The sequence below is a fragment of the Nothobranchius furzeri genome, chromosome 18, assembly GCF_043380555.1.
Source record: "Nothobranchius furzeri strain GRZ-AD chromosome 18, NfurGRZ-RIMD1, whole genome shotgun sequence".
Classification (NCBI taxonomy): Eukaryota; Metazoa; Chordata; class Actinopteri; order Cyprinodontiformes; family Nothobranchiidae; genus Nothobranchius; species Nothobranchius furzeri.
Window position 1 is genome coordinate 14,454,980 of NC_091758.1, and position 24,228 is coordinate 14,479,207.

The following is a 24,228-nucleotide window of genomic DNA, read 5'->3' on the forward strand; positions in this document are numbered from 1 at the left end:
TCTAATGGCGCTTTACACATTAGCGTCGGCACGGCCCCAAAAGGTATCGAACGGCACCGGAATTTGGTTTCACACACAGGTCAGATTTGCGTTTTCTGCGAGAAGAATGAGCCAGCGGGGGGTTCCCGCCTGTGTGATTCATTTCATGTTGGGTAGAACAGCATCTAAGGCGGTAGCGTGTTTTACTTTAGTTCATCTTTTACTATTCCAACATGTCGGCTCACTTGGTCACGTCGCACACCTACAGGGAGTGCAGAATTATTAGGCAAGTTGTATTTTTGAGGAATAATTTTATTATTGAACAACAACCATGTTCTCAATAAACCCCAAAACTCATTAATATCAAAGCTGAATGTTTTTGGAAGTAGTTTTTAGTTTGTTTGTAGTTTTAGCTATTTTAGGGGGATATCTGTGTGTGCAGGTGACTATTACTGTGCATAATTATTAGGCAACTTAACAAAAACAAATATATACCCATTTCAATTATTTGTTTTTACCAGTGAAACCAATATAACATCTCCACATTCCCAAATATACATTTCTGACATTCAAAAACAATACAAAACAAATCAGCGACCAATATAGCCACCTTTCTTTGCAAGGACACTCAAAAGCCTGCCATCCACGGATTCTGTCAGTGTTTTGATCTGTTCACCATCAACATTGCGTGCAGCAGCAACCACAGCCTCCCAGACACTGTTCAGAGAGGTGTACTGTTTTCAATCCTTGTAAATCCCACATTTGATGATGGACCACAGGTTCTCAATGGGGTTCAGATCAGGTGAACAAGGAGGCCATGCCATTAGTTTTTCTTCTTTTATACCCTTTCTTACCAGCTACGCTGTGGAGTACTTGGGTGTGATGGAGCATTGTCCTGCATGAAAATCATGTTTTTCTTGAAGGATGCAGACTTCTTCCTGTACCACTGCTTAAAGAAGGTGTCTTCCAGAAACTGGCAGTAGGACTGGGAGTTGAGCTCGACTCCATTCTCAACCCGAAAAGGCCCCACAAGCTCATCTTTGATGATACCAGCCCAAACCAGTACTCCACCTCCACCTTGCTGGCGTCTGAGTGGGACTGGAGCTCTCTGTCCTTTACCAATCCAGCCATGGGCCCATCCATCTGGCCCATCAAGACTCACTCTCATTTCATCAGTCCATAAAACCTTAGAAAAATCAGTCTTGAGATATTTCTTGGCCCAGTCTTGACGTTTCAGTTTGTGTGTCTTGTTCAGTGGTGGTCGTCTTTCAGCCTTTCTTACCTTGGCCATGTCTGAGTATTGCACACCTTGTGCTTTTGGGCACTCCAGTGATGTTGCAGCTCTGAAATATGGACAAACTGGTGGCAAGTGGCATCTTGGCAGCTGCATGCTTGACTTTTCTCAGTTCATGGGCAGTTATTTTGCGCCTTGGTTTGTCCACACGCTTCTTGCGACCCTGTTGACTATTTTGAATGAAACTCTTGATTGTTCGATGATCACGCTTCAGAAACGTTGCAATTTTAAGACTGCTGCATCCCTCTGCAAGGTATCTAACTATTTTTGACCTTTCTGAGCCTTTCAAGTCCTTCTTTTGACCCATTTTGCCAAAGGAAAGGAAGTTGCCTAATAATTATGCACACCTGATATAGGGTGTTGATGTCATTAGACCACACCCCTTCTCATTACAGAGATGCACATCACCTAATATGCTTAACTGGTAGTAGGCTTATGAGCCTATACAGCTTGGAGTAAGACAACATGCATGAAGAGGATGATGTGGACAAAATACTCATTTGCCTAATAATTCTGCACTCCCTTTGGAACTCCCACGCTCACTTTACTCAGTGACTTTCTGGCCGACGGCTCATGATGTTTCATGCCGGTCGGTCACAGCTTGCATCCGTTCTTGTCCGGCTCCCAGTTCCACAGCAACTCAGGGCTCCCACATCCACCTCATCCAGCTACACCTTAAGCGCATCGGCTCACGTGGTCACGCCAAGCACCCAGAGCTCCCATGCTCACTCTGCTCTTTAGCTCCCTGGCCGCCGCAGCCAAGGGCGTCAGTTTGTTTTCAGAATTGCTGGGGACAATAACCATACACTTAAGTGGGGTTTAAAAATTGCTGGGGACAATAAAGTAGGCTAGCACAGGGGTCGGCAATCCGGGGCTCTGGAGCCGCATGCGGCTCTTCCATCCATCTGATGCGGCTCTCTGTGCTTGTAAAATAATGAATGGATATTTAAATAAAATGCTTTATATTTTACTGCATTAATTTTACATCTGTATGCCAATTCTAAATGTAAAGATTGTCTGCGTAAACCTGAACAGTTCCAACCCGGTCTTACTGTGAGACCGAGTTGACGGGTCACACTTGTGCGTAATCATATGGGCACTTTATGAGCTGAAGACAATGTGAGATTCTGGGATTCTCCTCAGACAGGCTCGTGGATGTGTCGCCACATTGGAGACAGGAACAAGCACTATTCAGCCAAAGTTTCATAATCAGGGAACATTTTCTAAGTGACAAGTCTCTCTGAGAGACCGGGTTTGGAAAACACTCGCTTCAGTGGGAGGAATCTTCCTGTATGCGCTCTGGTTCTCTGGGTGGCTCTGGGGTTAATCAAGTTTAATTGTTTCTCTTTGCAACAATCTTCACAGGAAGGCAAAACAGTTAAACGGCAGGTTACATATATTTCCATTTGACTGTTTATTTTGACAGATGAACTCAAGGATGTTGCTTGGTTTGAAAGAATTACCCCGACGCACACTAATGCACATGGATGAGCTGACATTTTAATCGTTAACGCACATCGCGGAGGTAAAATATTCCCATCAGAACATCAGAGCTTTATACTGGACACTGTGTTCAGCGCTGCTCGGAGCGTCCACGGTGGAGGGTGGGCTGAAGATCTGGGGTTCGCAGCGCAGTGCAGAACCACGGTGCATGCGGTAAGATTTCCTCCCACTGAAACAGTCTGGAAACCCGGTCTCTCTGAGGGATGTGTCACTTGGAAAAATGTTCTTTTTATGAAATTATGAAACTTTGGCTGAACAGCGCTTGTTCCCGTCTCTAATATGGACACGCATGACGCGTAGAGACATTTGAACTAGGGCTGGGCGATATGACGATTTTAGACCGTTTTACGATCTACACATCTGACGGTCTGTCATTTTAGAGAGACCGTTTTATCACGATTCACAGCTCTGCTGTTGAATTTCTGCCTCTGAATGAAAACGGAACTTACCCCAGGCGAATGACACGCCTTTGTTTGACCCTTAACCAATCAGAGTGAGTCATAGTAATATATTAGTGCCCCGCTTGTTTTCACCTTCACCTGTGTGTGAACAAACATGGCTTTGCCGCGGCTGAGCGACAACAAGGTTTTCGTTCCGAAGAGGAACGCAGGGTTTCCTTAGCGCGCGGCGCTAACAACTTAGCGACGTGACATGTCTCGGAGAAAGCGTAAAAACACGTTGGACGCTTCTTCTGAAGCAGGAAAATAACACCGCTTCTTAAGCAGAGCACGACGTCGCCTCGGCTCGTCCACCCTCTGCCGAGCCGGTGTCGGTACCGACTGAGCTCGGTCACTGGGTCGATGGAGCTGCCCCGTGACTGCCTGATGAAAAACCAGCGGGTTTCATCAGACTCGTAAAGTTTCTTAGGGACCTCTGTATTTTACCGCTCCCTCCTGCAGTCTTCCCCTATTAACATTTAAAATAATTCTGTAAACTCCGTGTATCAATAGAAACAATCTCTGCCAGCTGCAGTAAATGTAGTCTCCAAATAATAAGAGGTGCATTCATCTGTGTATCTCCTTTGATCTGCATTAGTGATATTTTCAGCACCAGAACAGGGAAGCAAAGAAAGATTCCTGAGTTTGTTAGTAATTTTATTTATTAGGTGCATCTGACCTGTTCTATTTTTCTCTGAAATGAGATCAAATCAGTGCTTCTATGGGTTGGCTCCAATCTGCACTGGAAAATTTTACTTTATTTAGAGACTTGTTGCAGAAAATATTCAGAATGCACAGTTATTTGCTACCACAAGCGATCTCTGGTCCAGCCGCACATCAGAGCCGTATTTGAGCTTAACTATCCACTACATGAGCAACTGGGAGCTACATAGTATTTTGAACAAGTTAATGTTTGCACAATACGTTTGCAATTGACATGTTTGCACTTTAAATATGTTTACGATTTTAATTTATGTTAAGTTACTTGAAAAACGAGAAAAACAGATTTTTGTAATTGCTTCTCTCAGGGCTTTTATCATCTCTGGTGTGAGTTTAAAATATAAGTGTGTTAGCACTGTGCTGATTATCCCTAATATGAATAAATGTCTATTTATTCAATGTTTCTCTTCTTTAATACGCGATTGAAGTTATGCTATTCATGGATAAAAAATCGTGATAAAATCGAAATCGTGATAAAATATTGGAAAAATCGTGATATTCTATTTTTGCCATATCGCCCAGCCCTAATTTGAACACGCACAAAGTTTATGTGGAGCAGAAGCGGTCGGGCCACGGCAGGTGAAATGTTCCTAGCCTACATGAAGTGAAACTGTTTAATTGTAACATTAATATGTTACTGGACACGCTGGTCTGGTTGGTTAGACCAGTGTTTGAAGTGGAAAACACACACACACACACACACACACACACACACACACACACACACACACACACCAATTAAAATAATGCTGATAGCGTGGACTAGAAGACAGGTGATGGTTTATGTATTTAAATGATGATCAGGCTGCTGTAAAATGTAATCTCCATCCACATCCAGACACAATTATCCTCTATTCTGTCTCTAGTTGCTCTGCTCTTGTCTGGGCTGACGTAGCTGACGGTGCGCGCGGCGCGCCTAACTAGCGGCTGATGCACATTTTACGCATTTGGAGAGGTGGGCTGGATGCTTTGCTTTTACTGGAAGATGGTCCACTTAACGCACGGGTGTAGACTACATATTAATGACAAATGAATGAAAATTAAATTGTGAGTTTTACTTCATATTTTATAATAAAAAGGACAGGGGAACACATTTATGACGTCTTTTTAAACTAAATTTTCTAGCGCGACCTGCCTGCTTCACATAAAGAGCAAGTCAACCCCTACCAGAGTCTAACTCCACTCCCACTTCATGTTTAAAAAATGCAACAAATGCTGTTGCCTGGCAGACCGAGAAGGCGGAGCTGCTAACAAATACACACACACAGGCTCACGACAGCATTGTGACATCATAATGTACCAGTTTACATCATAGCATACCTCTTAGCCAATACCGGTAGCAGATTAAAATTAAAATACAGTGCAGAGTTTTTACCTGACAACGGCACAACACTGCCAGTTTTAGGCAGAATATTTAAAGAGCAAGTCACCCCCAAATCAACTTTTTTTTGCTGATAAACTAAATAAACGAGTGTCTAATCGTGCTGCAGGCACGTGTAGTTAATAGTTTTGTACTTTAGTGCATTTTAGTTAAAATTGTAATTTTCTGCCTAAAACTGTCAGTGTTGTGCCGTTGTCAGGTAAAAACTCTGCACTGCATTAGAATTTAAATCTTCCACCGCTATTGGCTAAGAGGTATGCTATGATGTCAACTGGTCCTTATGATGTCACAATGCCGTTGTGAGCCTGTGTGTGTGTGTGTATTTGTTAGCGGCTCCGCCCTCTCGGTCTGCTAGGCAACAGCATTTGTTGCATTTTTCAAACATGAAGAGGGAGTGAAGTAAGTTTCTTGTAGGGGGTGACTTGCTCTTTAAATTTTAACTAAGATGCACTGAAGTGCCAAATTATTGACGACACATGTCTGCAGCACATTTAGACACTCGTTTATTTAGTTTATCAGCAAAAAAAAAGTTTATTTGGGGGTGACTTGCTCTTTAAGTCACTGCTTATTAAGGTCCGTCCATAATTACCGTGGGAAACGGGTAATAATGGCTCTTTGATTGGAACAGGTTGCCGACCCCTGGTATAAGATCTGAGCTGGTAAAATAAAAATCCTCATCAGCAGGCGTTTTTGAAAGTTGGGGGGGGGGACACAGCTGCCAATCACAAATTTTGCCGGGGACATGTCCCCGCCGTCCCCGGTTAAAATGACGCCTATGGCCGCAGCTCAGATTCACGCCGGGCAACCCAGAGCTTCCATGCTCACCTCATCCACCTGTATCTGAACAGTAAGCCTACAGCATCTTTTGTATGTTCTGGCTGTGTTTGTCTTCTAATTCCATTTTTGGTTCTTTTTTAAACACAGATAAGGTTTCTCTTTACCTTGCTAACGTTTCGTTTGTGGCTGCAAACATCTTCAGAGCTGACGCCGATGGTGGCGTCACTTCCTACTCCGTTCATCTGTCTGTCTAACGTCCTCTGCTGCTGGCGGATAAACGGAGTAGGAAGTGACGCCACCATCGGCGTCAGCTCTGAAGATGTTTGCAGACGCAAACGAAATGTTAGCAAGGTAAAGAAAAACCTTTCCTGTGTTTAAAAAGAACCAAAACTGGAATTAGTAAGCCTACAAGGTCAAAAGGTCCCCATGTTGCAGGATAAACCCAACAAATTGTCCTCAGAAGTTAATGAATACACAGCCCACACAGACATGCATACACACACCGGTGAGTCAACCACTGGACTCACCGGTGTGTGTGTGTGTTTGAGTGTCCTCCCACGCATGATGAGTCACTTAGATCACAGCAGGGAGCACAGCAACACCCACTATATATAGACACGTTAGTATGTATGGCTGGGGCACTGCAGTGCGCACGCACACACACACACACTGTTTTGTTGATCAGCTCAGTCATCTAACACAGCACTCAGTTTATGAATGAAGGATCAGTATGTGTGTGTGCATGCGTAAGAATGTGTGTGTGTGGGCAGTGGCACAGTGTTTGGGTATTAAATATGTTACCCTTTGCACTCAGAACCTCGCCATCTCTTTGGTTCTATATCCCAGCATCCCTTGCAGCAGATGGCGTTCCAGTCCTCGCTCTCCCACAGAGCTCTGGGAAGGACCAAGTCGTCACCTGCAGGTGGGGTCAGCCCCATCAAGCACCTCTTCACTACTGGTCAGTGACATCTGGCTTCTGATTGGCTAAGCGTCTGAAGGTGTCAGTCCTGTTAGCCCGTATGCTTGTTGCCTAGCAACTGGAGCTTATTTCCAGTGGGTTTTGTTTAGTTGTGTCTTGGTGTTTGTTGTTTTCATCAAAAGGTTGATCTTGTCCTGGGGAGCAGAACTTGTAGTTTGCAGTATTGTTGTTCTTCTTTAGATGACTACTTCCTGTTTCACGTAACAGCCAAGTCTCTCCAGATGCTGCTCAGCTTTGTGTGAACATTGTGTTCCCAGGTATTAGTCTCTGACTGAAAACAAGAAAAGCTGCTATAATCTAACCTGTGTGGAGATTCTGTGTATATAACACCCCCCCCCCCCCCCAACAAACAAGAAACAAACAAACAATCAAACAAATACATTTTAAAAAGTCAAAGACTTTTGAAGCGATTGCTTTTTTCTGGATGTGGACCGGGGTAAGGGACTCAGAAGACCTGATTGGCAGCCATGACATGTTGCTGCTTTCTTTAACTTCACCCAATCATGTCTCTTGGCAACAAGCGTTAATTCATGTAAGTAACAGGACGGTTAGAGTCAAGCAGCTTTCTGATGTTTGGATAATAATTTATGAAAAACACTAAACTGATTTTATTATGAAGTTTCAGTAGGTGTTTGTCTGACTCATCCCTTGTAAATGCCCCCTCTCCTACTTTAATTTAGATATTCCAGGTTTGATCAGTGTTAAGGTTTGTCTTGTACTGACCCCTGGTGGTTTGAGAGTGAATTACAGCTGTGCGCTGATGCACTGGCTCCTCTGGCTCTCTGCAGGGCTGGTATATGACAGTCTGATGCTGAAACATCAGTGTGTGTGTGGCAATGCTCACATTCACCCAGAGCATGCTGGAAGAGTCCAAAGCATCTGGTCCAGACTGCAGGAGACCGGCTTGCTGAGCCGCTGTGAGGTACACACACACATACACACGCCTTCCCTTTAAAACCAGGTTTTAAGGTGCTTAGCATTGTGTGGACCAGCAAATGTCCCCACAATGTAGAAATGTCCACACGTTTCAGGTTAAAGTCAAAATGTGTTCACTTCACATATGAAGATAAGCATCTCACACACACATAATTGTGTTAGTATGCTCGTGTTTGATTAACCCATACACCCTGACACCCAGGCAATGACCAACGACATCCTAACAGGACTCTACCAAAACAGGAAAATAAACCAAACTGGTGTGTGTGTGTGTGTGTGTGTGTGTGTGTGTGTGTGTGTGTGTGTGTGTGTGTGTGTGTGTGTGTGTGTGTGTGAAATTTGTTCTCCGCATTTGACCCAGCCGACAGGAGAGCGGTGAGCTACAGACACAGTCGTACTCAGGAACCTTTTGGGGGTTTAACCCCCCAATCCAACCCCTTTAAGCTGAGTGTCAAGCAGGGAGGCAGTTGGGTCCCATATTTTTCTGTCTTTGGTATTCAATTCAATTCAAGTTTATTTATAAAGCAACCAAATCACAACAAGAGTCGTCTCAAGGCACTTCACACGGTAAACATTCCAACACAGGACAGGTCATTAAGCCAATCAGTAAAAAGTTTCCTATATAAGGAACCCAGTAGGTTGCATCGAGTCACTGACTAGCGTCAGAGTCTTTACAGCAATCCTCATACTAAACAAGCATTTAGCGACAGTGGAGAGGAAAACTCCCTTTTAACAGGAAGAAACCTCCAAAGGATCCTGGCTCAGTATAAGCAGCCATCCACCACGACTCACTGGGGATGGAGAAGACCGAGCACACACACACACACACTCACACACACACACACACACACACACACACACACACTCAAACACACAATAAATATACCAAGTAGTGTTTCTATGGTTACATTGTGATTTCTTAGTAAATATTCTATTTGGTGAGAGATAAACTTTATTTTATTTATCCTAGTGAATCTGTATTTAAACGGGTAAACTAGTAGTAGCACATCCAATGTCAAAGAGAGTAAAAAGTTATTATCAGGAGAGGGAGAATGTTTAAGTGATTAGCAGCAGTGTGCTAGACGATGGCCCCCTCCATGAGGCCACCACAGCTCAGCAGAACATCATTGTAGCTTCTTCTGGGGAGAAAAACACTTGGAGAAAAATAAAGTTAACAGCTGAAATAGCAGGAAATAATACAGTTAAAGAGCAGATTGTAGAAGAAAGTAGTCGAGTGTGGAAAGTGGTCAGTGTGTCCTCCAGCAGTCTTACGCCTATAGCAGCATAACTAAAGAGATAATTCTGGATAACCTAGCCTTTTATATGGAGGCATGTTGGAGGCAGGGCAAGGTAGACCCGTCTTTACCGACTGTACACTCCACCTCCCTCTACTCCCCCACTTGTCCAGATCTGGGCTAACATCAGATTTTAACCATAGGCCCTATCAAATAAAAATGTTTTAAGCCTAGTCTTAAAAGTAGACAAGGTGTCTGCCTCACGGACTAAAGCTGGGAGCTGGTTCCACAGGAGAGGAGCCTGATAGCTAAAAGATCTGCCTCCCATTCTATTTTTAGATATTCTGGGATCCACCAGTGAACCTGCAGTCTGAGAGCGAAGTGCTCGGTTAGGAATGTATGGAACAATCAGATCACTGATGTATGATGGAGCTTGATTATTAAGAGCTTTATATGTGAGAAGAAGGATCTTAAAATATATTCTGAATTTAACAGGTAGCCAATGTAGGGAAGCTAAGACAGGAGAGATATGATCTCTCTTTTGAATTCTCATCAGAACTCTAGCTGCAGCATTTTGGACAAGCTGAAGACTTTTAACTACATGCTGTGGACTTCCTGAGAGTAATGGATTACAGTAATCCAGTCTTGATGTAATAAATGCATGAACTAGTTTTTCAGCATCACTCCTGGAAAGGATGCTTCTAATCTTAGCAATATTCCGTAGGTGTAAGAAGAAAATCCTACAAACCTGTTTAACCTGGGATTTGAATGACATATCCTGGTCAAAGATAACACCAAGGTTCCTTACTTTGTTCTTAGAGATTAATGTAATGCCATTCAGGTCAGGTGATTAACTAAGCAGTTTCCTTTTCTGGATTTCAGGTCCAAAGATGAGAACTTCAGTCTTGTCTTGACTTAAAAGCAGAAAGTTTAGAGTCATCCAATTTTTTATGTCTTCAAGACAAGCCTGTAGTCTAACTAACCGATTAGGTTCATCAGGGTTAATGGATAGATATAACTGAGTATGAGGGATCGGGTGCAGTGTGTGACGGGTGGTAGTCGAGGGCGGGGACGTTGGCGGTCTGATCCTCGGCTACAGAAGCTGGCGCTTTGCTCATGGAATGTCACCTCTTTGGGGGGACGGAGCCTGAGTTGGTGTGTGAGGTTGAGAGGTTCCGACTAGATATAGTTGGACTCACCTCAACGCATGGCTCTGGCTCTGGAACCAGTTTCCTTGAGAGGGGTTGGATACTCTACCACTCTGAAGTTGCTCCCACTGAGAGGCAGCAAGCAGGGGTGGGCATACTAGCTCACCCCTGTAACGTGAGGAAATATGGGTTTTCTGTCACAAAGGTGGTGTTGGACTCAGCTGGGTCAAAGCTGGGTCGTTGAGAACTTTCACCCACAGATTAAGACCTGAACGCCAGCGAGTCTGGGAGGAAACCATAACATCTGCCACCTGCGGTACCAGAAGAAGGAGTTCTCATGGACAAGTAGTCATAACAAGTCAAAACATAAAGTTTAAACTTCCTTTTCTTGTTTTGAATGTTAAAAGTTTAATCATCAATTTGCTCATTATAAATGTGTTTAATCAAATGAACGATTCTTATGCTTTGGGTAATTATAATGGATTAATGAAGCCATTCTTAAATAATGTTGAGGATGTTTGTTGCTGACCTTCACACACAAACACTCACACACACCCACACACATCTGCTCACAGTAAACTCCAAAACACATTTGATGACGCACACGTTTGCTTTGAGAAGAGAAAGGTTTTTGGTAAGTTTCAGTCTTATGATTTCAGTTCGTGCTTGACAACGAAAGAGAGAGGACCTAAAGGGGAGACAGAGCCGGTTGGCTCGTTCCCCCCCCCCCTTTTCCGCTGTTCCTGTCAGCCAGACAGAATAGCTGAATCGCAACTTCTAACGCAGACTCATTACCGAGTCTTTTGATTTCTGAGTGAATTAACTTAAGAAAGCGCATCGACAAAACGCTTTACCATCAACGTGTACCGAGGGCAACTCTGGACCGGTTCCGTTCGACACCTACGTCTCCCCTGTCAGCCGCCGGTGTCATCTGGATGAACCACAACATCCTCCACGGCCCGGATCCGAAAGAGGGTCCACAAGAGTTCGGTGAGACAGAGCACGGTGTTTAGCGTTTGATGCAGTTCTCTGATAAGACCTAAGTTTATCCAAACCATCACTTTTCACTCAGACACCTGTTTCTTCCTGAAGCAAAATCAGATACACACACGCATTCATCTCACCTCATGTTCAATTCTCACTACACTTTGCACACACACGCATCCATAATCACATCATATCACTCTCAATCTTCATTCACCGACAGAAGGTCTATTTGAGCAAGAACCGCATATCAACTGTTAAAGATTGTCCCACAAAGTTGCCAATGTTGATTGTTATTTCCTGTTTGTCAATTTTCAAAATCATTAGTTTAATTTGAAGAATTAAAACTTTTAATTCTCGTGTAGAAGGGAGCATATCCTGATCAGATGATTAAGGCCAAAACTGTTGCAATCATTGTAAAGTAATCCACTTAGGGAATCTTGAAAGCAGAGCTATGCCAATAGTAGTTAATTTCATCAGCAATAATGCAAAGGTATTCAAAGGATAAGCAGCTCGTGTGTCACACAGAGCTGGGCAGGTGATGTATTCCTCAGGCGTAGTCCAGGCGAAGTCCAGTGACGACCTCGACACCTCTCGAACCACGACCGAAGCCCCATGCGACAGGAAACCAGCTGAAGGATGGTGAAGATGACCCCTCTGATGGGATGTAGTCCATACGAGCTCGGAGAAGGAGACAAAGTGAGACAGCCCACACGACAGATAGCATTTGATGCAAATCAAAGAAATCAATCAAAACCTATCTATGGGTGCCTCTGGGAAAATGTGTAGGCATTTTGTGAATTATCTAAAGAAGAAATGTTCTGCACCCTGTTCTACATGTCATGTAAAAACGTGATGCAGAGAAAACACAAACAAAAGAAAGTAAATCCTAACTGATATGTGAAACTCAGCAGGCTGCACTAATTAAAGGCTTATATATAAAAGAAATAATCATGAAAATGAAGGGCAAATTGGCTTGTGGCCCTTTAAGGGAAATAGTAACAAAATAAAATTAAATTTGTAATCAAATATAATCATGCTACACAAAGCACTAATAAAAAGATAGAGATGTAAATCAATTCTAAAAATGTAAATCAGCAGGTTAGTAATCCCTAAAAATGTGAGTTAGTAGCAGGTGTCCTGGCTGGAGGCAGGTAACCTGAAAAAAAAAAATTCAAAGGATATCACATTCGTTAAAAATTCATCCCACAAACGAGAGAATTTGTAACGGTCCACCAGTTAGTGGAAAAGAATCCGGTCAGAATAGAGTCGGTCAGAATAGAGTTGTTCAGTAAGCGTTTTGAATCTGGTATTGCGGACCCACAGAGACACGAGTTTGGACGTATCTGTGGGAGCAGGCTCATAAGCGATTTGGTTATCAAACTGTTTGTATCTTGTGTTACGAACCCACAGGGAAACTTGTTTGAATTTACCTGAGGGTTCCGTCCGGAACTCGAGTGAAGCTGATGGTTTAGCTGTTAGATCAGAACCTGATTTTACCTGCTCAAAGTTGTGTTGCAGCTTTACGGAGGCGACTTTGTTGTGATCAGAAATGGTAGTGAACTGGAAATGCGAAAATTATGCTCGCAAAGCAGGAGGAGGCTCCCCACCCCCCTTTTGTTTCTCAAACTTATGCCGTGTCTGTGAGACAGGAGAAGCATAACAAAGAACAGTTCTTAAGCTCTTAAAAATCCTATTACCAAGAAGATGCACATTGTCACCAGGATCGTGCTGAAAGAGTAGGTGTTCAGATGTCCAAAGACCTGGAGGTGTTGGACTTTGAGGTTCTGAAAAGGAGTGATCCAAGGATGGTTGTGTCACGGGTGTCAAAGCAAACCTAGCCATGTTTAGAATCAGATACAGACATGACGCTAGCTTTAGGAACATGGTCTGTCCTGAAAACTGAAGCCAAGAATACTTTATTCCCAAGAATGATGGAGGTTCCCACACAGAGTCAGAAAAACCCGGTTTAACCAGAGTAGTTACAGACTGACTAGAACTCCGCCCCGTAGAAGGTGCAGCACCTAACTCCGGGTCGGAGGTCAATGTTGTCAGCTGAATTGGTGGAAGGTCAGTGTCGATTCCTGCAATGACCCGCCCGCTCAGAGGAGGCCTGCCCCCGAACAGGTTGAAGTCCGCAACGGAAAACTCAGTGCCACCCAGCACCCCCCTTTTGTCAGGCGGGGCACCGAGCAGGGCATCACTGCCCCCACCTACACCCCCCGGGCCGGGTGGCCTCCCCGAGCCCGTGAGAGAGGTGTGCGCAGCAACCACTGAGGCTTCCTCAACATCGGCACTGACCACTGGACTGCTGGAAACCGCAGGTTTTACCGCGCCGTCGTGGTCACCTGTAAGAGAAATCACAGAAAAGAGAGCACAGAGGCCAGAGACTAAGTCACACCCCTGTGAAAGGAGAAAAGAATTGGCCACCGTATTAGCAGAGGTCACAAACTGAAAAGTGACAAGGTCATTCACAGAAAGGTCAAGATGTCCGGGCACAAACCCCTTAAATGGCCTGGTAGCTCCATCCGGAGACCACAAGTGTTTCACGGCGGCTGACGTTTCCATCAGGCCCCGATAAAGAAGCTGGCTTGTGCATGAGGCGGACTGACGAGTAAAGCAGACCTCTGACTCAAGCGGTGGGTCACAGCCTGAAGATTTCACACCCATGCTGGAGAGATGGTCAGCCTCTAACATGGATGACAGAGAAGAAGCATCAGGAACCAAAGGGTTAAGCACAGCCTGTTTGTCAGAGAGGTTAACCATAGGCTCAAGAGATTTATTCAGCTTAAAAGCAGCAGAGAAAGTGTTGTTTATTTCAAACCTTGATGTTGATGGTGGGTTTTTGATCCCCTGGAAGAAATAAAGGCAAAGAAAAAGCGTTATGACTGTAAACAGCATGTTGTTTGAATTCACGTCATGAATTACAGACCAGAACCACCTCCGACCCAGTGCAGCTGGCACCGAACCGCTGCCACTAGTCCCCACCGTGCCCGACCGGCGGCACCCGCCTAAAACGGGCCCGTTCGGGCGGGCGGAGGGACCAGCGAGGCTCGGCCGGTAAACAGTCTCCTGCGTCTTGGCATGTTCTGGAAGCAGAACGTCAGAGAACCTTACATCAGGTGTAACAGTGCAAGAAAGATTTTGTCGTGTCTCGTCCATCTCTCATTAAGTTCAGAGCAACTCGCGTTTTTACCTTCTGAGTCGACGTAAAACTCCGGGCAAATTCCTCAATTTATCTCACAAACAAGGACTGTCCGTAGCGTAACTTAACTTTATGACACAGGGTAAAACAAGGAGCTGTTGATAGAGAAATGAATACACACAACCTCACAAGATGGAAGAAAAAGTCATGGATCCGAGCGATGGAGGCTGTGAAAGCCGACCCGTACAGCGGTCCAAAACAAAAATAAAAAAATAATAAACCCTACGCTGCCGTGTTGGTATCAGACGGACAAACGTAGCAAAATGTAGATTCTACACACCGTAGTGATTTACAAGAATCACCGCCACTGCGGGTTTTGTGAGGACACAGACATACTGTGTCAGAAATGGTTTGACAATTAAAAGTTTTAATTCTTCAAATTAAACTAATGATTTTGAAAATTGACAAACAGGAAATAACAATCAACACTGGCAACTTTGTGGGACAATCTTTAACAGTTGATATGCGGTTCTTGCTCAAATAGACCTTCTGTTGGTGAATGAAGATTGAGAGTGATATGATGTGATTATGGATGCGTGTGGGTGCAAAGTGTAGTGAGAATTGAACATGAGGTGAGATGAATGCGTGTGTGTATCTGATTTTGCTTCAGGAAGAAACAGGTGTCTGAGTGAAAAGTGATGGTTTGGATAAACTTAGGTCTTATCAGAGAACTGCATCAAACGCTAAACACCGTGCTCTGTCTCACCGAACTCTTGTGGACCCTCTTTCGGATCCGGGCCGTGGAGGATGTTGTGGTTCATCCAGATGACACCGGCGGCTGACAGGAGAGACGTAGGTGTCGAACGGAACCGGTCCAGAGTTGCCCTCGGTACACGTTGATGGTAAAGCGTTTTGTCGATGCGCTTTCTTAAGTTAATTCACTCCGAAATCAAAAGACTCGGTAATGAGTCTGCGTTAGAAGTTGCGATTCAGCTATTCTGCCTGGCTGACAGGAACAGCGGAAAAGGGGGGGGGGGGGGGGGGAGAAACGAGCCAACCGGCTCTGTCTCCCCTTTAGGTCCTCTCTCTTTCGTTGTCAAGCACGAACTGAAATCATGAGACTGAAACTTACCAAAAACCTTTCTCTTCTCAAAGCAAACGTGTGCGTCATCAAATGTGTTTTGGAGTTTACTGTGAGCAGATGTGTGTGGGTGTGTGTGAGTGTTTGTGTGTGAAGGTCAGCAACAAACATCCTCAACATTATTTAAGAATGGCTTCATTAATCCATTATAATTACCCAAAGCATAAGAATCGTTCATTTGATTAAACACATTTATAATGAGCAAATTGATGATTAAACTTTTAACATTCAAAACAAGAAAAGGAAGTTTAAACTTTATGTTTTGACTTGTTATGACTACTTGTCCATGAGAACTCCTTCTTCTGGTACTGCAGGTGGCAGATGTTATGGTTTCCTCCCAGACTCGCTGGCGTTCAGGTCTTAATCTGTGGGTGAAAGTTCTCAACGACCCAGCTTTGACCCAGCTGAGTCCAACACCACCTTTGTGACAGAAAACCCATATTTCCTCACGTTACTCCCCCCATCTGAACCTCACCCCCCTTGCTAGTTCTAACTTTTCTCCCACCCCAATCGTTTAAAGTTATTTTGTCGTGTGCGGACCAGCTAGATGTCTCCATAATGTGAAAATGTCCGCACACTACAGGTTAAAAGTTAAATTTTGTCAATTTAAAGAGCAAGTCACCCCCAAATCAACTATTTTTTTTCTGATAAACTATATAAATGTGTGTCTAATCGTGCTGCAGACACGTGTAGTCAATAGTTTTGCACTTTAGTGCATTTTTGTTAAAATTTAAATTTTCTGCCTGAAACTGTCAGTGTTGTGCCGTTGTCAGGTAAAAACTCTTCACTGCATTTGAATTTAAATCTGCCATCGCTATTGGCTAAGAGGTATGCTATGATGTAAACTGGTACATTATGATGTCACAATGTTGTGAGTGTGTGTATTTGTTAGTGGCTCCACCCTCTCGGTCTGCTAGGCAACAGCATTTGTTGCATTTTTCAAACATGAAGTGGGAGTGAAGTACGCTTCTTGTAAGGGGTGACTTGCTCTTTAAGCATATAAAGACAAGTACACACACACACACACACACACACACACACACACAGGTATGATTAAAAAAAACAGCAGGACATTCCACACATATACACTCACAGGTTACTTTATTGGGCGTACCTTGCTAGTACCGGCTTGGACCCCCTTTTGCCTTCAAAACTGCCTTAATCCTTGTGTCAGGAGTGCTTTTGGGTTGAAGGGCTGAGGTGAGGATCCAAATGCAGGTGAGTCAAACAAAAGGTGAAGACGTATTAAAGGGTTTTAATGAGGAGCACACTGACAAGGAAACAATGAACAGACAGGGAACACAGAACTGGGAGGGTTTAAATACACAAGGAGCTGATATCTAGAGTGATTGGGAGACGAGAGGCAGGTGGAAGCTATTAGGAAAGACACAGGACTGAACAGAATGGGAAGACAGGACAGGTTGTGATAACATGTCCAAGTCATTTAGAACAGAGAAAAGAACCACAGTGAACTCCGCTTCAGGTGCCATCTTTGTTGATTATTAGAAACTCGGTGTTCTGGTGTGTGTGTGTGATGTATGCTGTGCAGCGCTGCTTGACTCGGTTAGAACTCTCAGGTGGTGGGGTTATTTGAAAAGAATAGTTCCCAGGCTGGTCAGGCTAGATGCCCTAACCCCGGGGTAGGGAACTCTGGCTCAGGAGAGCCACTATCCAGCACGTTTTAGAGGTTACCCTACTTCAACACACCTGGTTTTAATCTACAGAGCTTGATGAGCTGCTGAACAGGTGAATCAACTGTGTTCCAGCAGGGAAAAAACTAAAACATGCTGGATAGTGGCTCTCCAGGACCAGGCTTCCCCACCCCTGCCCTTGTAGCGGAAATCCACATTTTATATCCTCAGATTAATTTTGTTTGCCTTCACATGAAGGAGAACATAACTCTTTCCACAAAGTTTTTCCTCTCACATTTAGCAGAAGAAAACAAAAAAGGGGAATTTGAAACTGGCCCGCAGTTTCAGCATTCTGGTTAACTCCTATGACTCTCTCCCAGGATCGTAAATTGCACCAATTTGACTGGCCTCCCTTCTACACCAATCAGGAGGCGCAAGTAATTTCAGAAAACTGGCCTGTTTTACATCAACCTCAGGCTGACCCTTTTCTCAAGATAGGGGAAGTTGTAAAACTTAGGTCCTCCTGGGAGCTTCAAGACCTGGGTCTTTATAAACCTTGCATTCCTGTTTATCCACAATCAAAGAAGATGTTTTAGGTTTGTTCACCATTAAATTTCAAGGTGTTCCACGTATATGTTTAAAATCTTATCAGTTACAAACCCAAATGCTTGTTTTGTGTTTTTTCTTTTATGGTAAACCTCTGCCAATTTTTGCTTCTCCAGTTAAAATTCATGCTAATAGTAAAACTGTTCAGTTTTAAGACATACTTTTAGTTCTTTCCTGTTTGACGTAATACTTGGATGCATCATCTGGAATAAATTTGGTAAAATGTGAACTTTTCATTGTTGAAAGGTAGTTTATTTGAAAGAGCCACAGTGCCATCCAGTGGTTAATGAGTGAAATACATGTGGGTGTGACCAAGAAGTTTATAAAAACCAGGGTTCAGACCTCGTGTGGCAGGAGAAAAAAAGATGCCTTAAGTACACATCCCTGCGGGCTGTTTCCATCTGGCCTAGCAGAACCCGGCGTTTTACAGTTGTCAAGTAATTAGCTCTCAAAAGTTACGGTAAAACTTGGAAGCAACTCCGTTTGTTTTGTTTCGACTTCCTACTTGATACCGGAAGTCTGCGTGTTCGGCCGAGTTCTCACATTAAGAGTAAAAGCAATTTGGAACATTTTGATTATTCGGCTCCGTTTGGGATAATTTGGACCCGCGATCTGAATTCCACGTTTGGTATAGCTGGAGGAACCGAAAAGTCAAGCCACGATCGAGGATTACCATATCCTCCCCTTTCCACGACCGGCGTTGACCGACCGGGGAGCCAGGACCATTTAATCCAAAAAGGCCACGAGCCAGGAACCCAAGGCTGTTGGAGCCGCTGGCCACCCTTCCGGTGACGGAAAGCAGGTCTGTGAAGCATCTCATCTGGCTGGCTTTTGTGCTAAGCCCGATTAGTGAATTCATATTAGTCCATTTCTTTATGGTGTGTTTTTTATTTCGATCCAAGATTCACGTTTAGCCTTCAAGATCCCCTTCCTTCTTCTGCCATAACAAGCCCCATGAACACACACACACACACACACACACACACACACACACACACACCCACACACACACACACACACACACACACACACACACACACACTCACCCTCCCTTGGTTCTCCTTTCAGAAATGATTCCTAATAGTTACTATAATCATATGTGTCACCAAATTTCCACTTTATTACAAATCAGTTATGTCCTATCACTGCCATAAAGCTTTGGGTTAACAGTTGCCTTAATTTCATGCATGAAACGATAAACTGTGTTTGGTCCTTTTTGTCCATGCCTTAACTGATGTTTGTAATAAATTCACAAAACGTAAATAACGCCTGATCATTGTCTAGCCCTTCTCGGGAATAATCGGCGCATTCTGTCAAGAATTCATCCTTTAGATTAATTTGTGGTGTTAACTCTGAGACTACATTGCGAAGATATAGATATTAAATCCAACGGTCCAGTTCCGGAAACTGGTGGTGCCCCGATTAATTAATATAGGATTATAAACAAGCTAAATCTATGCCACATTTGAAATATAGATATAAATCTATATTTATCGCTACACCCTAAACCAATCTACCACGTCCCAAAGAAAACCAGCCTGGGATGATTTGAGCTTTATGACATGGTGCATTATCCCTCTGGAAGGAACCATTTGAAGATGGGTACACTGTGGTCATAAAGGGATGGACAAGGTCAGCAGCAATACTCGGGTATGCTGTGGCGTTGCAAGGAAGATCAATTAGCACTAAGGGTCCCAAATTGTGCCAAGGAAATCTCTCCCACACCATTACACCACCGCCAGCCTGAACTGTTGAAACAAGGCAGGATGTATCCATGCTTTCATGTCGTTGTCTCCAAATTTGACCCTTTTGAATGTCACAGCAGAAATCGAGACTCATCAGACCAGATGACATTTTTCTTATCTTCCATTTGAAAACTTTTCATTCGAGCCAATGGACATTATTTGTCCAGTATATATGTTGTTAGTTGCAACGAGTGGTTATCTTTTTCTACCGCTTTTCCCTTTTTCAGACCATTCTCTGTAAACCATTGAGACTGTTGTGCGTGACATTCCCAGAAGATCAGCAGTTTCTGAAATACTTTTACCAGCCATTCTGGCACCAACAACCATGCCACATTCAAAGTCACTTAAATCACATTTCTTCCTCATCCTAAAGCTTGATTTGAACTGTTGGGGATCGTCTTGACCATGTCTAACTGCCTAAATGCTTTGATTTGCTACCATGTGATTGGCCGATTAATAATTTGTGTTAACAAGTAGTTGGACATGTGTACCCAATAAAGTGGCCAGTGACTGTATATGTTACTCCTAATTAAATCAGTTGTGTGTGTGTGTGTGTGTGTGTGTGTGTGTGTGTGTGTGTGTGTGTGTGTGTGTGAGCAGAGGATTCGTGGGAGGAAAGCGTCTGTGGATGAGATCCAGTCAGTCCACTCAGAGTTCCACACTCTGCTGTATGGAACCAGTCCACTGAACCGGCACAAATTGGACCACAAGAAGCTTTTGGGTAACTCTCTCTCTTCCAGGTCCAGCCACCCCTGACACAAATTCCTCTTTCTTTTGAGAACTTTTGCATTTTCTGATGATTTTGGAACTTTAAAGCTGGTAAATCTGGTAAACAAGCTAGCATAAACATATTGGCCAGAGGCAAAATGATTTTGAATGGTATGTGTAACAAAGTATTAAAACCTCAGATGTAAAGGGTTTTTTGGATTTTTACAGCCGGATGTTTATGAGTAGCTCGACAAAAAACACTAAGCTATCTCCAGTCTAAGCCCTGGGCAGCTGGTTATGTCTTACAGGGAGCTTCGCTCAAACAGCTAGCATTAACAACCCCCAACTCCATTTTATCTGGGTTAGCATTATAGCAGAGAACATTTCATCTGTCAGATGTAGCTTCTGTAACCTCTGCTAGTCAGTCAGATTTGTTTCTGTGAATTACTACGAGGAGAACGGATATCATCATCATCATCAACATCATCATTTATTTCTATAGCACCTTCCACTACTGAATTTCACATCGTGTTTCCTAAGTATTAATCACAATGGTAGGAGATAGATCGCAAACATAAGGGGGGCAAGGACAGAGCCTTGTGGGATCCTCCAATTGAGGTGTTACCAGATCGAGGGGACTCCTCTTTCCAAACACAAAACTCCTATTGACCAGATTGGATTCCAACCACTGGAAGGCCAAGCCTGTAATCCCAACCCACTGCTGTAAACAATGCTGTAGGATTGTGTGATCAATTGTATCAAAGTCTGCCAAATCCAGTAAAAGTAGCACTGCCCGCATCACTGGCCAAAAAGATGTCATTCAAGACCATCAAGAGTGCGATTTCAGTGTTGTGCCCTTCCTAAAGCCTGACTGAAACATTTCCATTAGATCATTTTCAATCATAAAATCAAGGAGCTGTGTATAGACAACCTTTGTAGATGGTTTTAGAGGATTTAAGAACGTAGTCTGAGCCAGATGTACTTTACGTTTCTGTGTATAAATGTACTTCCATAGCCAACAAACAGAGCTATTTTTACGAGGATTATTCTCATGTCATGTTGTGTTCTCATATATTTATATTTTAGAGACTTACTTGTCTGTGAAAAGTTCATCAACTCTGCATCAGCCGAGGTATTCCTTAAATATGAAGCAAGTAAGCTGTAGTTTAATGCTATTGGTTAGTTCTGGTCGGCGCTCAGTTTCCTATTGCACAGAGCTCTGCGGGGCAGGGGGCGTGCTTAGCAAAACAAATAAAAAAGACGTATTGCTTACATTATATCACAGTACATGATGAGACAATCGCTTTTACGGATTTCTGACAAAATGAGGAAAATTCCGGAAAGCTGCTTTAAGTGTGGGAACGGGAGAAAAGAATAGCTGAGTGTGTGCGGCTGTTCTCCGCATCGGAGCTCTTGGCCTAGCGAGCAGACAGCTGCTCAGGGGAGAAAGCAGTGTGTGTGTGGCACAAGATTTTGAGGACACACGCAGCAAATTAATAAAATAATGTGGTTCAGAGTCTCCAAAAGCAACACAGCTCATGTCCGCCTTTTGTTTACCTTATGGAGCGGACTTTCCCGCGTGTATTAAGCACCGCCCACAGATTTCCGCATTCTTAAGAAGTCCCTCAGATTTATATGTGAACACTACACCACCCGTTCGAGACCGAACTCGCGCCATCCAGTCCAACCAAAGCCCGACCGTGCCGATGCTAATGTGTAAGCACCATAAGTCTCCTCCCTTTCCAGTCGGCTCATGGGTCCCGGAAAGAACGAAAAAATTAAAGCGAGTCAACGGTGCTATAAGAGTTATTTTCTAATCTGCTTTGCTTTATGCCCTGGATTGCACATATGTTGTACTTATATTTAAATGAAAAGTAATGATGTGTGTTTTGACCATGCCAGTCACGTACTTTGAGATTCATCAGCTTATAAAAGTTTGCTGTTCGCATGACTACAAATTAGACATCGGCACATCACATATATGATGCCATCACAGAATCTCCTCTCCTCTAGTATAGCTGTTACTTTCCAAATGGCCAGATTTATGGTGGTTCTTTCGTCCTGAAGGAAAGATTCGAAGTTCGCTGAACTTACAGCCATTTTCTCTCCTTTTCTCCGTGTCTGCTTTGATTACGTCACTTTTGTGAAGAACTTTTTTAGTTCTTGACTTAATTTTACACAAAACCTAAAATGACGTTTACCCCCGTTCATATGTGAAATCCATGGCACATAACAAGCAGAATTAGAAAATAGCGTTTTTAGCCCTGTTGACTTGCTTTCATTTTTTCGTTCTTCTGAGGACCCGTGGTCTGGAAGTAGATGGGCGTGACTTAGGCTCTCTATAATATGAATTAAATTCGTGTTGTGTAGTTCCCTCTTTGCCATCTGATATTTATTGTTAGATATTTTATGAAAAAATGTACCTACATTTCAGTAACATTTTTGGTTTGTATTAATATCACTCATCTTAGTCAAAAGAACATGTATAAATATATCCACAGTCAAACTATGATCAGTAGAATTTAATGTACTTCATTAACATGTGCAGTGCTACTACTAAATGTGTAATGGTATCATATCTATTATGCACAGGTTAGCAATAATCTGTTTTAAATTATGTTTGAAGATAGAAACTTTTTAATTAAATGCTACAGTGGCTTGCCATACTTCTGCAGCGGTGTATGGAGCAGACTCGAATCAGCAACCTGACATCTGCAGTTCTGCTGCATAGCGCTGCAGACAACTAAGAATAAACACGAGGACTGGGACTTTTTCCCGCTTATACAGTTTAGATTTTCTTAGTTTCACAACCGTCGTTTTTTTGGAACCCCGCTTGATCATGAGCCGGCTAACATTAGCTAATCTGCCCGTAGTTGCACTTTTCATCCCAAACTTTGGACCGTCTCTGCCTCTATGTCTTTGCTGGTTTCTCTGTTTTCCTCCACAGATTAGCACATTGTGCACCAGTAAAAGGCATTCCTTACACAATAACAAACTACTTACATTTGTTCAAAAAAGTTCTGGAGAAAAAAAGTAACTTGAATAGATGTCGCACGAGTGCTACATCTAAAAATAGTTTATCACACAAGAGTTTTTTTCATCGCTCGTGCAACATATATGTCGCACTGTACAGCTCTGCATATCCAGATCTGAATGCTCAATTGTGCCTCCAACTCTTAAAAGTTGATCCTTGTCCATTAAAGGATGCAATTTCCACAAGCTGCTGGAAGGTAACATGTTGGATTCTGAGTTGAGACATCTGCATAGCACTCAGACTGAACACTTCTCACAACACACACTCTGGCTCTATGCAGCTCTTCCTTAGTAGGGTGATAAACATGCCATCCTCGACACTAATTTTGTGTAGAGTGAGCGAAGGAATGGACGGCGTGAATGAGGCGTGCAATGGCAGTGAGAAGAGAGCTTAAGTTAGAGAAATGCTCAAAGCGTTGTGGATGTATCATGTTTTTGGTAATATGAGTGAAACTTGTCACCACCTGAGAACGTACTTCAAGGTCAGTTTCTGGTTCTACGAGATTATACGTCTCATGAGCAGCAAGTGACGTTTCACAGAGGAAGGCTGGTCCTTTGAATCATGTTGTGCCACTAAGCAAGGCTGGTGCTACAGTTCGTGACCCGATAACAGCCGGGTTGAGGCATGTTGAAACATACTTCCATTGGCCTGAACAAGGTGATTGATTGATGCGTTGGACCCTGTTGTGTACATAGACGTGGAATCTTCCTGACTGGTTATGTTTATATCCCAACATGACCTTGCTGTCTGTATAGTAAATGATGTTGTTGAATGTTACATCCATCTCCGTGACTATCATTTCAGCAGTTTTGACAGCAAGCAGGGCCACACAGAGCTCGGGTGTT

General features: G+C 43.4%; 1 protein-coding gene across 7 annotated transcripts in view; it reads left to right on the forward strand.

Moving 5' to 3' along the window:
* hdac5 (histone deacetylase 5) overlaps positions 1-24,228 on the forward strand; it is a 109,389-nt gene that overhangs the window by 67,047 nt on the left and 18,114 nt on the right. For all 7 annotated transcript variants that reach the window (XM_015969263.3, XM_070546989.1, XM_015969265.3 and 4 more), the window contains 3 exons: positions 6,938-7,049; positions 7,859-7,992; positions 20,242-20,362. In XM_015969263.3, the coding sequence (XP_015824749.1) occupies positions 6,938-7,049; positions 7,859-7,992; positions 20,242-20,362 (367 nt within the window). The remainder of the gene's footprint in view (positions 1-6,937; positions 7,050-7,858; positions 7,993-20,241; positions 20,363-24,228) is intronic.